Source organism: Microtus ochrogaster, chromosome 5, assembly GCF_000317375.1.
Source record: "Microtus ochrogaster isolate Prairie Vole_2 chromosome 5, MicOch1.0, whole genome shotgun sequence".
NCBI lineage: Eukaryota > Metazoa > Chordata > Mammalia > Rodentia > Cricetidae > Microtus > Microtus ochrogaster.
The window spans coordinates 73301211-73316529 of NC_022012.1; the positions used below are offsets into that span (position 1 = coordinate 73301211).

The 15319-nt window shown below is 47.5% G+C and overlaps 1 protein-coding gene across 1 annotated transcript in view; it reads right to left on the bottom strand.

The window, feature by feature from the left end:
* The window catches only part of Dapk2 (death associated protein kinase 2), a 114899-nt gene that overhangs the window by 11143 nt on the left and 88437 nt on the right, over nt 1-15319 (bottom strand). Inside the window, exons 5-9 of the mRNA XM_013346471.2 lie at nt 10548-10677; nt 7447-7495; nt 6759-6785; nt 4268-4420; nt 3627-3672 (exon numbers count right to left, since the gene is read on the bottom strand). Of these exons, the coding sequence (XP_013201925.2) occupies nt 3627-3672; nt 4268-4420; nt 6759-6785; nt 7447-7495; nt 10548-10677 (405 nt within the window). The remainder of the gene's footprint in view (nt 1-3626; nt 3673-4267; nt 4421-6758; nt 6786-7446; nt 7496-10547; nt 10678-15319) is intronic.

The following is a 15319-nucleotide window of genomic DNA, read 5'->3' on the forward strand; positions in this document are numbered from 1 at the left end:
GAACCAGCTGAGTTTTGCAGTTATATAATTATTGATTAATGCTAGAATCTATCACTTAATTGGGAACTCCGAGGAAGTAGAAAACCAGTTTGTTATTACTTAACACCATGTCCCCAGACTCAAGTCAATTATTTGGAAACTGGCAGGTGCCTGCTAACTATGTCTGAATGGATAGATAAACTTGGGTAACACCCACTTCTCAAGCACGGCATAAGTTCCTGGAATCCAAGCAGTTAAGAGAATCAGAAAGAGCTACAGACTCATCAGAAGGTTCCCACTTTTATCACTAACGTGGTGACCCGGGACAAGTCACATTCTTTCTTTGTTTTCTCACTAACCTGAGAATAATATTTAATACAATTATGATGGATGTTCTGCGAGGCTGTGGAGGTACTTGAAACAATACAATTTGCCCCCAATCCCAAGCTCCTCGCACCACGTGGGTCCAGGGTCCGTATTCTATGTGCTGTCTGCATGAAAGTATTGATGGGCCTTCCTCCTAGGAAAGGGAGGTGACATCACACAAACCTCATGATGCTCAAAGTTTTGGAGCTAGAAGAGCCCAGTGAGCACTGTGCTTCCCAAAGCTCTGTGGGTTTCCAGACTTCAGGGCCTACTGGCCTAGAATATGAGTTAACACTTCCTTGTGAGCCTCCTGTCTTCATTCTCGATGCAAAATTGAAGCTTAGCCTCTGAGATCAGAATTTTAGTACTATGGTAGACACTACAGCTTAGCTTCACTAGACTTCCTCCATACCTCACCTCAAACACGGGCACCCTGGGTTTCCAACAGACTATGAATGATCCTAACTCATTCCCCTCCTCTGAGTCAATTTCCTCATTGGTGACAGAAATGAATGGTAATAACACTGCCATTTGCCTTCTCAGCTCACAGAGCCCCTCCCCACCTTGAGACAGGGGCCCAAATAGCCCAGGCTGGCCTTTAACTCAAAAGCACTGCATAGCCAGAGATAATTCTGAACTCCCAATCCCTTTGGCTCCTCCTCCTAAATACCAGATAGAGGTATGTACTACCAAGCTCAGTATATGCTTGTGCTGGGGCTTGAACCTAGACCTCTGTGGCTGTTAGGCGAACTCTCTAAAAGCTGAGCTATATCCCAGCCTCTTATCTCAGAGAGTTCTTTAAGGATCCAATAAGGTCACAGACATCAAAACTTGATGAGTGAGAAGACAATTTAAAAGAAAGTTAGTATTTTCTCTGTATATTTTAGAACCCCAACTCTGTAACCAGAAAGCACCCTGCCAGCTAAGTTATTCTTAGTTATGTCAATCATTACCAAGATCTCCACCAAGGCACGCAGATGGAACATGAGAGGTGTGTCAATCAATCCTCATTACTCAGTTATCAAGAATCTCCTGGGGCCGGCAGATACCTCCCCACCCCCCGAGAAGAGCATGCTGAGGGGATACATTTTCTAATTATTTCCATGGCTCAGCTGCTTTGTCAGAACCCTCTCAGAAAGTCAGGCTGGTGAGGGGGGTGCAGAGTAAACCACTAACTAGCACCCCAGTGGCTGAGGAGCTCCAGAGGGAGTAGAAGGGCTGAACACACACACTCTGCGGGATAAATCCGGTGGGATACCCCAGTAGAGTGGAAGACAGCATGCTTCTGCAAAGCCCTGGGAATGCACTATGACTAGACTCATGCTCAGAGCTTCAAGCCGGCCAGGATGTCCTCCACGTGTGATCTGTTGAGCAGCTCCGATAGGGACTCACTGGTGTTCTGGTGGAACATGGAGCCCACACTGTAGCCATCAGCGTTCCCGCTCTCCAGCTGAACACTGCCCAGCAGCTCCTGCATCCACTGGATGTCTGCTGAGAGCTGCTGCCTCAAAGCCTCAAACTGCCCCTGCAGATGGTCTAGCTTCCTGGCCACACCTCCAAGGCCGGCCCCTGTGCTCCGGATGTCCTCTCTCAGGAGCTTCTTCAGGGACTTCACCTTGCGGAATTCATACTTGAGCTGGGACAGGTTATGGCGGGCCTTCTCATTCTCCTGTCGGTACCAGGCATCCTTCTCATTGTAGATAGCCAGCAAGGCCTCCACATCATCCTGCAGGGTGTCATGGGCTCCTGCTAGGGCCAGGCATCCCTTATCCACCTGAGCCACATCCTCTACCACCCGGGCAAAGCGCTCGAAGTTGACATAAGTGTTGTTGGGGGGCATGCTTGAGTGGCATTTGAGGGTGTACTCTCTCAGGCGTTTGGTCTTCAGCTGGGCAGGTTGTGTCTTCCACTGTTCAGGGGCTCTGGCTTCTCCTTTTGACTAGTAAGTGTTCAGACAGAAGAACCAGAATATTAACATGATATGTGTTCCACAGGGCAGTCTAAGCTGCAGGCGGAAGGCACACACATGGCTTCTTTGGCATTCACTGCTTATGTCAAGACACAGGAGGGAGGGCCAGGGTGAGGCTAGCACTGCCGCCCCCAACAAAGCCATAAGAAACGTTAAGGAATTTGGGGGTGCTGCCTGCATGCTCACTGCAGGGCAAAGGGCTCCATGGCCATTAGAGAGGGTTACCACACACGTAGAATTTAATAGTAGCTCACACAGACAAGTAGGCTGCAACTAGGGCTCTGCGAACATCCATTCAAGGGCTGAAACATGCAGGCTATGGCAGGCAGAGGAAGGCTGCGGGTATCTGCCTTTCAGGACATGGCAGCCTTGGCAAAAGCCAGCATGCTCAGCAGCAAGGAGCCCAAGAGGCTCTCTAGCTTTGGACTCTGGGAACATCCCAACTTGGAAGATTATTGGCCTTCTCCATCCTTTAGGGAGTAAAGGAATTTATTGTCTATAGGTCTCTATCCTTCTTCTACATCCACACTTATCTCATTCCTATGCGCCTTCTCCATGAACAGTGAAGGCATCTGCAGAGTGTTCAGCCCATAGAACCAGGGCTGGAGCCTTGCTCTGAGTGCCCCTATAACTCCCAATGTGCTTTTCATGCCAAACTGTGAAAACCAGTCAGCCCTCCACTGAGGTGGACTGTGGGGATTCGTTTTCTGCCTTGGCCGACCCTCTAACAGGGAACAAAGCTGTCCTAATAGATCTGGCTTTTCTTCCCCACCAGGTCTCTGTCTCAGGACTCAATCCCTGAGGCCACACAGAGCCTAAAGAAGCTACATGACAGACTTACATTAATCCCTTAATGAGAGCCCAGAAGGCAGAGAAGGAAAGGGATCTGATTACAGTCAAGGTTTTAGTGGCCATAGATCTGTTTGCAACATGATTTACAATAAAGAACATTTTGTAAGCCGGCCTCTGAAGGAAAAGTGTCTTAGCTGAGGTCTATGATGGTTTCATTGGCTCTCTGAACCCATGAAATACAAACTTATGGTAGCATAACCCTATTTTATTCATTTATTTTTTTTGTTTGGTTTTGCAATGCTTTGGATAGAACTCACAGCCTCATGCAAACGAGGCAAGTACTCTAGTACTGAGCCAGTATAACCGCATTTGAACAAGCATAGGCCTTTTGAGGACCCTTGACCAGCGCCCAAGATCAAGCAAAGGCCTCTTAACAGCCATTTGTATTTGACTGCCACAGCCAGCTCTGGTGGCAGAGGAGGAACCTCCTGCTCACTGGCATTCATTACCGTGCCCTTACCATGATCCAGGGATGTCTGAGAGCCTCTTGGATGGTAAGCCGTTTCCTGCAATGAGGATGAGGAGACAAAAGTTCCATGAGGACAAGTAATGGGAGCAGCGGTCTGCGTCTCACCTGGCTGACATTGGCTGGCGGTACCATCAAGGCGGTACAGCTGCAGAGATGGCTGAAAACTGCCTGCATTTCCAGCGCTCCAGGAAAAGTGGTCCAGGCCCTAAGCAGAGGTAGGATTGGCATGTCTCATCTCTACTGCTATCCTGACCTCTCTGGGCCTGCCTGCCTCCGCTTTCAACTTGAACAGGCCTCAAAACGCTCACTGTCTACCTTTCAAACCAGAGTCCTGCATTCATATTATATGGAAGACTGCACACAATAACCCCTGATTTTCAAATACACATGCGTGCAAGCACACAAATGTGTATGCTCCTGTAGGCAGAGTCATTTGTGTTTGGGCAGGAGGAGATGAGGGCAAAAACCAAAACAACAAGATGAATGGCAAGGCATGGCCAGCGACACTTCTCAGCACCTGACCAGACTGGGCTACATGGCATAGGTGGCAAAGTGAGGGCAGACTGGCATGTCTGTGAACAGCAACGGGAAAGAATGACTATCGGAGAAGCCACAGTCTTTATCCATCTTACCGTGTCTCCTTCACGAGAAGCTTCCGAATGAAGTCCTTGGCCAGTTCACTTGTCTGGCTGAAGAATTCCTCATCAAAGTCATAACTCACAGCTGTAATGTTTGCCAGTGTTTCTTGCTTCGTGTCTCCCAGGAAGGGGGATGCTCCACTTAGTCTGAGCACAACAGAGAAAGACCCATGTAACGGAGGGAAGGAAGACAGACGTAGGAGTAATGGACTCAGGGAAGCCTAGTCTCTTCTCTCCAGGCAACCAAACAATAGACTTTTCAGTGCGGCTCAATTCAAATCACTTTCTGAACCTCCAACTAAATCCCTAATCCAGGAAGACTGTGTTTAATAGACTCAGAAGCTAAAAGAAGAGACACACTTCATGGCAGAACAAAGTAAAATACAATAAGGGGCCAGACAAAGAAATGGGGGGCACAGGGTAGTGGGGGGCGGTGCAGCATCATAGGGTGGTTGAACCTTGCACTGACTCTATCTAATGAATGATCAGACTGTCAAGAGTCAGAGAAGCTCTAGAAAGAACTTCCTAATGGAGGAACGACTGGAACAAAGCTTGAGAGGCACAGAAGGTGTACAAGATTTCGTCCCCACTGGGCATGGCAAGGTTGTATCATACAGTGACCCCCTGAAGCACCCAGGCATGCTCTTGCTATGCACAGACCCATCCTTCCACTGCCTATCTCGATTAACCACGCCATCTCACCACTTAGCCATGCTAGAGAGGGCAGTCACTTTGGTCCTCCTTTCTACCCCATTGCCACATCTCACTTGGCTGACACTCTTGCTGTTTCTACTCACCAAATACCTCTTGGCAATCATGCCCATTCCTATCGCTGCCTTCTTAGCATGGGGAATAGCAAGACCAGCCTGAGCTATACAGAGAAAGACTGTCTACAAAGAGCAAAGGAAGGCTAAGGCATGATGGCGCACACCTTTAATCCCAGCATTTGGAAGGCAGAGGCAGAGGAAGGATTTCTCTGTGGTCTACATAGAGAGTGCTAGGCCAGCCAGAGTTACGTAGTGAGACTCACCAATCTCAAAAACATTAATAAATGTGAATGGATCACTTACCCAGCATATACAAGGTCTTTAGGGTCAAACTGAAGCACCACAAGAAATAGATAAAATGCCTTGTGTAGCCCTGATCCATACTAGTGGCTCTAGAATTATTGGTCATTATTCCTGTCATTGATAAAACACAAATAACCCTGTTTAAGTCCTAGGTCCTCAGTTTCCATAAGGCCAGAAATGGATCTGTGTCCTTACCCACCTCTTTACTATTTGGGGAGTTGATTTGATTCTATATCTCCTACTTCAATTCTATCTATCCATCATCTAACTGTCTGTCTGTCTGTCTATCTATCTATCTATCTATCTATCTATCTATCTATCTATCTATCTATCTATCTATTTACCTGTCTTCCAAAATTCCAGCCTCTCCCCCTGGATTTCATAGATGTAACCATGCTCCCACAGGGTGACACTAGCTGCATGATTTATCTCCCACAGACACAGAGCCCAGGACAAGCAAATCCGACTCTCCCCTATGTCAGGATCCTAAGTTCCTGACACAGTTCTTCTGATAAAACAGGGTTTAAATGAAGCAGTGTCAGCCAGGCCCGGTCACACTGAGTCTATAATCCCAGCTCCTGGGGGAGCTGATGCAGGAATTACACAGTTCAAGGCCTGTCTGGTCAGTTTGGTGAGTCTCTATCTCAAAACAAGAAAAAAAAAATCTAAAAAGTTCCAGGATCTAATTCAGTGGTAGCACATTTGCCTAGCTACGTTCAGTTACTCTAGGTTCAGTTCCTAGTATCACAAAACTAAGTAAGTAAAGTCAGAGCTCCATGGTAAAACAAAACTAAGAAAAAGCTGTGGAACACTGGCCCTGGCTATGGGCTTTTACTCTGAAAATGCCATGAAGTAGTGTTTTCCACGGGTGCTATAAGAGGGTGACCACTGGGAACCACTGGGGCTGAGTGTCTACTAGCCTGCCCTGTGTGCCAAAGCAAGGCCTATGAAACTTGTACAAGATAGCTTATTTCTACCCGCGCCACTTCCTGTGGCGGGAAGTCTGTGATTCCTATTTCTCTGATAAGAAAAACAGGTCCAAAGGTTAAGTACCTGTCTATGGCTACACAAACTGAAAGAGACAGTGTTAGTATCCTGTCCCAGATGAGGCCTAGTCTGCAAAAACTAAACAAAACAAAACAAAAAACCACCTATGCGGGAAATCTTGATTTAAGCCACTAGACTCAAGGGAACAATAAAGAGAGAAAGGAAGGAGAAGGAAGGAGAGTGTGGAAGGGAGGAAAGGGGGCCTGGGGGCGAGAAAAGAGAAAAGAGGAGGCAGATGGGGCAGGTGCAGGCACCGTCAGGGCTGTCACCAGTGGAGCTCAGAACTTGGCCTCCAGTGCTGTGTGGACTTGACCCCTCTCATACCTCCTGAGGTAAGCAGGCATGCACCCAAGGCTGGAGATACTCACAGGATGTAGGTGATGACACCGATGCTCCTGCAAAGGACAGTCATGTCAGAGCTGTGTGGTTCCACCCTCAAACCACACAGGGACAAGAAGTCACTTCCCTGAATGACATATGAAGCCCCACTCCTCCCTACCCCACTCTGATACAGACGCAGATGTATTTAGAACCTTTGCTTTCTGCACACTGAATCAAGGACCCAAATTCAAGGTCCGACTTCTGTTTGCAAACTCTGTCTTCAGAGCACGTCCCTTTCTCTCTGAGGCCACATCACTTATCAAATGAGGACAATAAATAATAAGAACAGCCTCACAGGTGGCAGGGTCTTAGAAAGCCAAGTCACGAGCTGGGCCAACTGTAAAGCAGTGTTCAAATAAAATGTGTAAAGCATTGATCACAGCAGCATGGTTAGGAAAACACGGGATACTTTGGTGGAACACTTGACGGACTGACCAATGAAGCTCACTGTTCTCTAGACCCCAGCTGAGACTGGCCCAGAATGGGTCTGCACTTGCTTAGCCTCTCGCCTGATGACCATGGATCCAAGCCTCATTGCCTCCTGACTGCATGTCTACTGCTCCTGGAGCCTTGCAAACTAGGAGCGTAAGGAAGGGGTCTGAACACTCGGGGACCTGTCAGCTACACCAGGGGCTGAGGCCTCTGTCCCCGGAAGGATCCCAGGCCACCACTTACCACATGTCGGCCTCCAGTCCCAGGGGCTCATAGTTCACGATTTCTGGAGCTGAAAGAAGTCATGTCAAGGAGTCAAGAGGGGGTGGAGATAAGAGGAGATGGTTCTAGGAAACTCTAGAGTGTTTGGTGTCCAGTGTCTCCATCTTGAATCTCCAATAGGGAGGAGAGAATATTCAAACGGTAGGTGGAAATAACCAGAATGTAAGAGTGTTGAGGAAATGAGTTACTATGGACTGTGTGTGTTTCTACAGAATCTATGTGGACATCTAATTCTCAGACAACAGTAGAAGACGATAGAGCCTTATAGATGCTTGGGTCATGAGAGAACCTTCAGGAATAAAGTTAGGCTATAAAAGGCCCCAGGAAGATCGTTCCCTCCTTCCATGTGGGAATAGAGAAGGTCACTAGTATCTATGTGAAAAGTCCCTCACCGGACACCAGGCTCACTGGCACCACCATCTAGGACGCCCATCCACCAGAGCTGTGATCAGCATGTTTCTGTTGCTTATAATCTATCCAGTCTAAGGCGTTTGGTTGCAGCAGACAGCCAAAGTGAGACAGACATGATTTCCTGTTAGATATGGAGAAATCACTCATGAAGAGCCTTGATGAGGAGGGAAAGGAAGGCACAAAGGAAGACGAACATGGGAAGAAGAAGGGTCAGGAAGAAGACTTGGAAGCTTGGTGATGAGGCCTGCTGTGGGGAAGGAACCCTGCTGGGCAGAGACTCCAAACAGGTCCACACTGGTTAGGTGATGGGGAAGAAGGCAAAGAGGGCCTTCGTTTTCCTCTGAGTCCTGCCCGACAGGTGACTTCATCCGAGGACATCTTTAGGGGTCACTGAGCTAAGGTGACAAGCCTGAGGGGACACCAAACATGCCAGGGGGCAGCTGACGGCAGGGGAGGAGCTTGGGCCAAGCATCAGATTTGAAATCATTAATACACTAGTGAAAGTGTGATCTGGGCCAAAGATATGGTGGGCGACCAAGAGAGGGTAGAGTGCAGGGGGAAGACTCTGCTAAAGACACAAGAGGATCACGTGTTGCCCAGAGAGCACTGAGGCCCCAGAAAGCCAGTGCTGAATGCCACACCCACTTTCTCCACGACTTTAAGAATACAGTATGAAGTAGATGGCAATAACGGGAGTACCTGACGAGGGAAGGGAGGTCCAGCTAACTGCTAAGGCAAGAGAGCATGGGAAAGATGAGATTATTTACCCAGAACACTATCTAAACCACTGCCTCTGTAGGGTATGTCAGCTGTCCTCTCCCCTACATCTCCTCCTTCAACAGACAGGCACCCCTACACTGGCCTTGTCTCTCTAGCTTTATAAAAATGGTTCCAGGATGCATTCGAAATTCTTTGATTGCTTTCACATGTTTCATCCATGAACTGTTATTTTCAGAGCTGTGTAATATAGTTCATCTGCTTCCTGTCTCTCTGCGTCCCAGCATTCTCCGCTCAGAATCACTTGGATGGTTTTTGCTTCTCATTATTGATACTTTTTATTATTATTATTTCTGCTGATGGACACATGAAAGTGTGTTATTCTTTAAAATGATATTCAAATTAAGTGTGGACCTTAAGTAATCTATCAACTGGTCCAGTAAGATAGGTGCATAATTTGAGAGTCTATATTTAGAGATTTTTTTTTTTAAGTTTGAGAGCCAAGGTGTCACTGGACAGCCCATGCTGGACTCCATCTCATAATCCTCCTGTCTTACATTTCTGAGTTAGAGACATTTATTTTATTCCTCCCCCACCCCTCAGTGCTAGGATCAAAGGTGTGCGCCACCAGCGCCCAGCCAGACAGGATCTTATACAGCACAGGCTAGTCTCAAACTCGCTGTGTAGCTTCTCATGGCCTTGAACTCCAAACCCTCTTGTCTCCACCTCCCAGTCACTAAGGTTATAGGTGTGTACCAGCATGCCACATATGTTAGAGTTAGAGATGATTGTGAGCTTTCCCATAGGACCTGAATTTGGGTCCTCAGCAAAGGTGGTCTGCACTTCTAACCACTGAGCCACCTCTCCAGCCCTAAAGTTCTATCTAGTGCTCTCAAATCGTGCCTGGTCTTCTCTTGTTTGTTTTTGTTTTGTTTTGTTTTGTTTTGTTTTGTTTTGTTTTGTTTTGTGAGACAGGATCTGGCTTAGAACAAGGCACCTGATGGAGAAAATAAGCCAAGCTGCTTTTTGAGGAGGTCACTCCCTCCATCTCTGGAATACTTCAATTCCCCAAGAAGATAGATACATGATGGTTTGGTTCTTAACTCTCATCCCTTTCCTCTCTGCAGAAGGATTTCCTTGTGATCCTCCAACCTCTGGACCAGGGCCCAGAGGGGAATTTTTAGGGTGTAGAACAGAACAGGCTGGAGTACAGGGTGAAACAGACTGAGGGGAAACAGTAAGGCCAGGCCCTCATGGGAGCTGGCCACTCCGATGTCTGAGTGAGGTTCTTGGGAGAGGCAGGTGGTGGATCCGGCACTTGGCAGATAAATACCTCTGTCCTTTACAGGGAATCAAAAGCTACTTTAGAGAGAGGAATTCCTGTGGGAACCAAGGCAGGGGAGTGATTTTAAATCTGCACAATAAACTCCTTCAAGAGTAAACGGTGGGGCCAACTCTAGGAAGTTTAACTCTACAAAGGCCTCTAAGCCCACCTGGCTACTCTCTGTCCCAGTGGGCACTTGAAGCCTATGTTTGTCTCCTCATCTAGGGCCTAGTAAGATAATCTCTTCTCAACCTCTTTGGTTTCCAGCAGGTTTCCCAAGGCATCATTCTCAGCCCAGACATGAGGATTGTTCCTGGGATTTCCTTCCCTTCTTCTCTCTCTCTCTCTCTCTCTCTCTCTCTCTCTCTCTCTCTCTCTCTCTCTCTCTCTGTGAATGCAAGCCAGAAGACAACCCTGGCTATTACTCTTTCAGTATAACCCACTTTAATTTTTGACGCAGGGTCTTTCACTGGCCTGAAACCTGTCAAGTAGTTAAGCCAACTATCCAGTGAGCCCTAGCTCTGATATTACAAGTGTAAACAACTAGCCTTGGCTTTCTTAAATGGATTCTGGGGCTTGAACTCAGGTTTGAACTCTCTCCAGAACTTACCAACAAATTCCGGTGTTCCGAAAATGTTTTTAAATTCAACTCCATCTTCTATTTCATGAGCCAGGCCAAAGTCAATCAGTTTGATGTGTGGAATGGGGATTGTCTTGTCTAACAACATAATGTTTTCTGGCTGGAGGACAAAAAAGAAAGAAGGGAAGATAGTAATTAGAGTGTTGTTTTGTGTTTTCCTTTTGGGTTAGGGTGGGGTTTTGTGTTCTTTTGGGAGGAGGGATAAAACAGCAGAGTTCTTGGGTTTTTTTTTTGTCCTAGGTCTTCTGTGAGCTCAAATCCAGCACCAAGGGTCAAGGGTCAGTTTTTACTAACCCTGTACTGACCACAAAACTAGAGAACTGGGCTCTAATGTCCTATCTATCTCTGACTGGAAGATCCCTTCAATGTGGTTCCCTGCTTCCTCATCTGCCAGATGGGACCGATCAGATACCTGTAGCCTCACCTATAAGCAAAGCCACCTCTCTACACAAGACACACAAGCTTCCCCAGGTCTACACATGGTGTGCTGGCCTTGACTGACTGTGTAACCTCCCTCTTTCCTCTGGCCAGTCAGCTTCCTGTTGACTTTCTTTCAGAGGAACTAACTTCTCTGTCAGGAGCCATTTCAGGCTTCTCCTTTCTCACGTCTCACAGGGCCTTGAGGTGGAAATCTTGAAACTTAAAGTTAACTGAGACATTGTATACTGACCTTGGAGACTCAAGCTCCAGATGGCACCTCAGAGTGTCTTTTTTGTTTGCTGCTTATCATTAACAGCTTAGCTGCCTAGCTACGGAGCCACTCCTTTCCTTCCCCCCTTCCCCCTTCCTCAGTTCCCCCCTGCCCAAACTCCTCACTGAGGAGTATATAAGATGTAAAACTTGCTTCAATAAAGGGGATGCCTTGACAAGGAATACTGCTTGGCGTCGGCCATGTCTTTCAGATAGTGCCTCTTCAAGACCCTGGAATAACTTAGGACCTGCTGGGCAGGTCACTTCTCTCTGTGTGTTTAACTAATTTTGGTTTTTGGTAGGACACAAAAACAAAATGCACCTGATCTCCAGGGAAAATACCAGCTGCCCAAACTATTTCCGGTCTTGAAACAGCTGCTGGCCCTGACACAACAATGCAGGCCCGGCGGTACGAGAGGAAATGCTGACTAGACCCTCACAGTCCTCCCCGCCATCCACTTCTCAGCTCTCAGGGAAGCTGGGACAGGGTCCTGAGGTCTGGCCTCTTCATTGCCACCTAAGCCCTCAGACTAGATAGGAAATGGGCAGGTCCACCTGCTTAGCCATTTTCCTCTACTCCTCCAGCGATGGATTGTTCACGGCAGCATCGCCACAAGAGCCCTAAGGTAGAAAATGCCCATCAGCTGATGAACAGACAAAGGGTGACAGACCCACACCACATATAATAGCTACACAGGAAGGCTTACTGTTTTTTTTTTTTCAGGCTGAGGCAGAATCCAGGATCTTACTTATTGAGATAAGTACTCTTACCAGGCCTAAGAATACTATTTGATGATAAAAAGGAATAAAATAAAAAGTAAAAGGGAATTAAGTACTGATCTATGTTACAATGTAGAGAAGACTTGAAAGTGTTACACTAACCAGGTGTCAGGTTGCATGTCTGAAACCCTAGCACCTGAGATACTAAGGAGGAAAACTGAAGTGAATTTGAGGTCAGCCTGGGCTACATCTTAAGTCTCCTCCAAAAGAAGGAGGAGGAGGAAAGGGAGGAGAAAGAGAAAGAAAACATGCTAAAAGAGAGAAACATACACAAAAGGGCACACAACACAGAACTCTGCTTATGAAAATGCACGCAGGGTAGGTAAACACATATGGACAGAAAGTATACTAGCAATTGAGTAACACCTGGGGAATAGGGTCACCATGCAACCTTCATAATGCTGCGACTCTTTAGCACAGTTCTGTTGGGGACTATGGACTCCCAGACCCTGAATTTCCTGTAAACAACTCGTTTTCCTGTGTTTGCAGCTGCTCTGAGCACGAGACAGAGGAGTGGTTTCTGGTGGGCTTGCAGCTGAGCGCTAGGGCATGCCCATTGGTCAAGGAGACACTATATAAGCTGCCCTGGAACACAATAAAGTTGACATTCTTGATTCAAGGGGGCATTCTCGGCGTTCTTGTTTCAAGGATGGCCAGTGTCTGTGTGTGTGTGTGTGTGTGTGTGTGTGTGTGTATGTGTGTTTCAATCTCCAGCCCCTTGCTGGACTGACTTGTGAACTGTACTGTAGCATGTAGTACATACAGAAGGTGTGGCGCTATACAGTTCCTCATGTTCCAACCATAAAATTATTTTCATTGCTACTTCATAACTATAATTTTACTACTGTTAGAAATTATAATATAAATATCTAATATTCAGGATATTTGATGTGACCCCCCAAAGGGATCGTGACCCCACGTGGTGAGAACCACTGATGTGAAGGAATTTGCTGTAAGTCTGATGGTGTAAGTTGCATCCTTGGGACCCATGTGGTAGAAAGGAGAGACCCGACCCGACGGCTCCAAGTTGACCTCTGACCTCCATATGTGCACTGTTGCACATGCATGTGCACAAATACACACATAAAAATATAATAAAAATAATTTTTAAAAGACTGGGGAATAGGTAGAGACTGCTAATAAGTGTACGGGTTCTTTGAGGGTGATAAATATATTCTGAAATTAATTCTAAAACTACACTGCAAGTGATTGTGCTTTGATTATAAAATCTGTAATTTACACACAGCCTGTGAGGGACTGTCATGTGTGAACTACAGCTCAGAAAAGCTGCTGACCAAATAAACAGACCTTAGACAGGCTCGGAAGTCACCATTCTCAAAAGAGCCAAGGATTCCCACCCCGCGCCTTTGCTTACAGCACTGGTTCTGCCTGGGGGTGGGTCTCTGGTCCTCCAGCTTCCAGTATAATTCTGGCAGGACTTGCTCAAACCCTCTCTCCCCAGAAGACATTCCTTATGGCTCCAGGCCCTAGCTGACTGTGAGCAGACCTTGGTCACCCCTAGGCCTCTGCTTGTTCAGACTTTTTTCTTAGGCCATCTGGCTGCTGTCTCTAATCCAGCAGGCCCTCCTTCCTGACTCTTACAGAGCTATCCCCAACTTGGGGGAGAACCCAGACCTTGCAATGCCCTCCCATCCCAAATGCTGTGTGGACCCCTCATGGTGACACACAGAACATGATCCTAATTCTTAGCTAAATTTACACTTAATCTGGGTTGGTCACCTCCCCCCCAACAGATGCACCATGTGTCTCCGGTTCCCTGAGGTCTCTGTGACCTCCTGCCACCGCAGCTGGAGACTCCAGGGAGTTGAGGTCCTCCCTCACAATTTTTCCATTTTCTTTCTTTTTTTGGTTTGTTTAAATAACACATTTCCTTTTGCATTTTTAAAGCTTGTTTATTCTTCTTCCTCTCTGGAGAGTACTCCCAACTTTATTTTGAAAATGTGTCCAAGTCCTTTCCCAAGGCAGATCAGATTTTTAGCCCCTGCTGAAGGAGTGTGAGGGCAGGAGAGGTCAGGAGACAAGACCTATGCAGGTAGCCCATTCCGGTGTCCCTGGCCCGGCACTCTGGTGTTTGCCACAGGAATACTATGCTATTCTCTGCACCGAGATACATCCTCCATACTAGCCACTACCTCCCTACCAGGCAGCTTCTCTTCTACCCACATCATTGGCCACCTTGTTAGGAACTTCTCCAGCACCTGAGCCACTCTTGGGCTGAGAGGCCATGCCCCAAAAGAACCCAGCATGGGACCACAATGAACGCAATGGGCCACAGAGATGGACACCCCAGACCTGGAGATCTTCAGGACTACAGAGCAGCAGAGATGAGGCAGAAAAGAATTGAAGCTGAACTCTCTAGGGCAGTGCCACCCTGAGAGAAAAGGCAGCCATGGGTCTTTATCTACTCACGGCTGTAGCTCACCGTGCAAAGGAAATGGTCTGTCCCCTGGCTTGGAAGAATTGCAGAAGCCTACATTTTCTTACCCATCCGTTTCCAGCCCTGCCTGGAGAAGGGCTGCTTAGAGCACTTCCCCTGCCCTGCCCCCTCCCCAAAGCTGGTGCTGCCCATTCACATTTCAGTTAAGACAGCCAGTCTCCTGATGGCCTCTCCCTCCCCAGATCCCCAACACCCGCACTTCCCCATTACAGCACTTCCTTCAATCCTTCATTCCAAACCGGAGCTCCTCTGTTGCTTATCTGCCGCCCTCCAACGGGCTTCAAGCTTCTAGCATCTCTCCAGAGCTTAAGATAGAGCCTGGCAGCCACCGAGTGCTCAGTAATTGTTCCCTGAGAGAAGACAAGTGCCTTTTAGTAAGCCCATGCCATATGCAGGACCAAGTGCTAACCAAACACATGGTATAGTTTACACCTCACTCAACTGCCTCAAGCAGTGGATGTCATCCTTCCTTTCTTGCTGAAAAAGAAGCCATGCCGTCAGCCAAGGGACAGGAGGATTTAAGCACTTATCTGTCAGACCTAAAGCTCTTGTTCCCACCCTCTAGACTAAATATCCCTCTCACTGCTTGAGCTGGGGAATCCAGGCGGCTTAGTGTCTGGAGCAGGCACCTGCCTGCCACCAAAGGATGCCAGTTCTTCTGTGAATGCTTTGATGTGGATGAGCATCATGCAAACCGTGTCCCCAGCCTGGCTGTGCCCTCATCTCAGACCAGAAAACCGAACAGAGGGGAGGAGTGCTTGGCAAGAGGGCTCAGCACTGGAATTCTTTTTGTTTGCTTGTTTGTTTTGGTTTT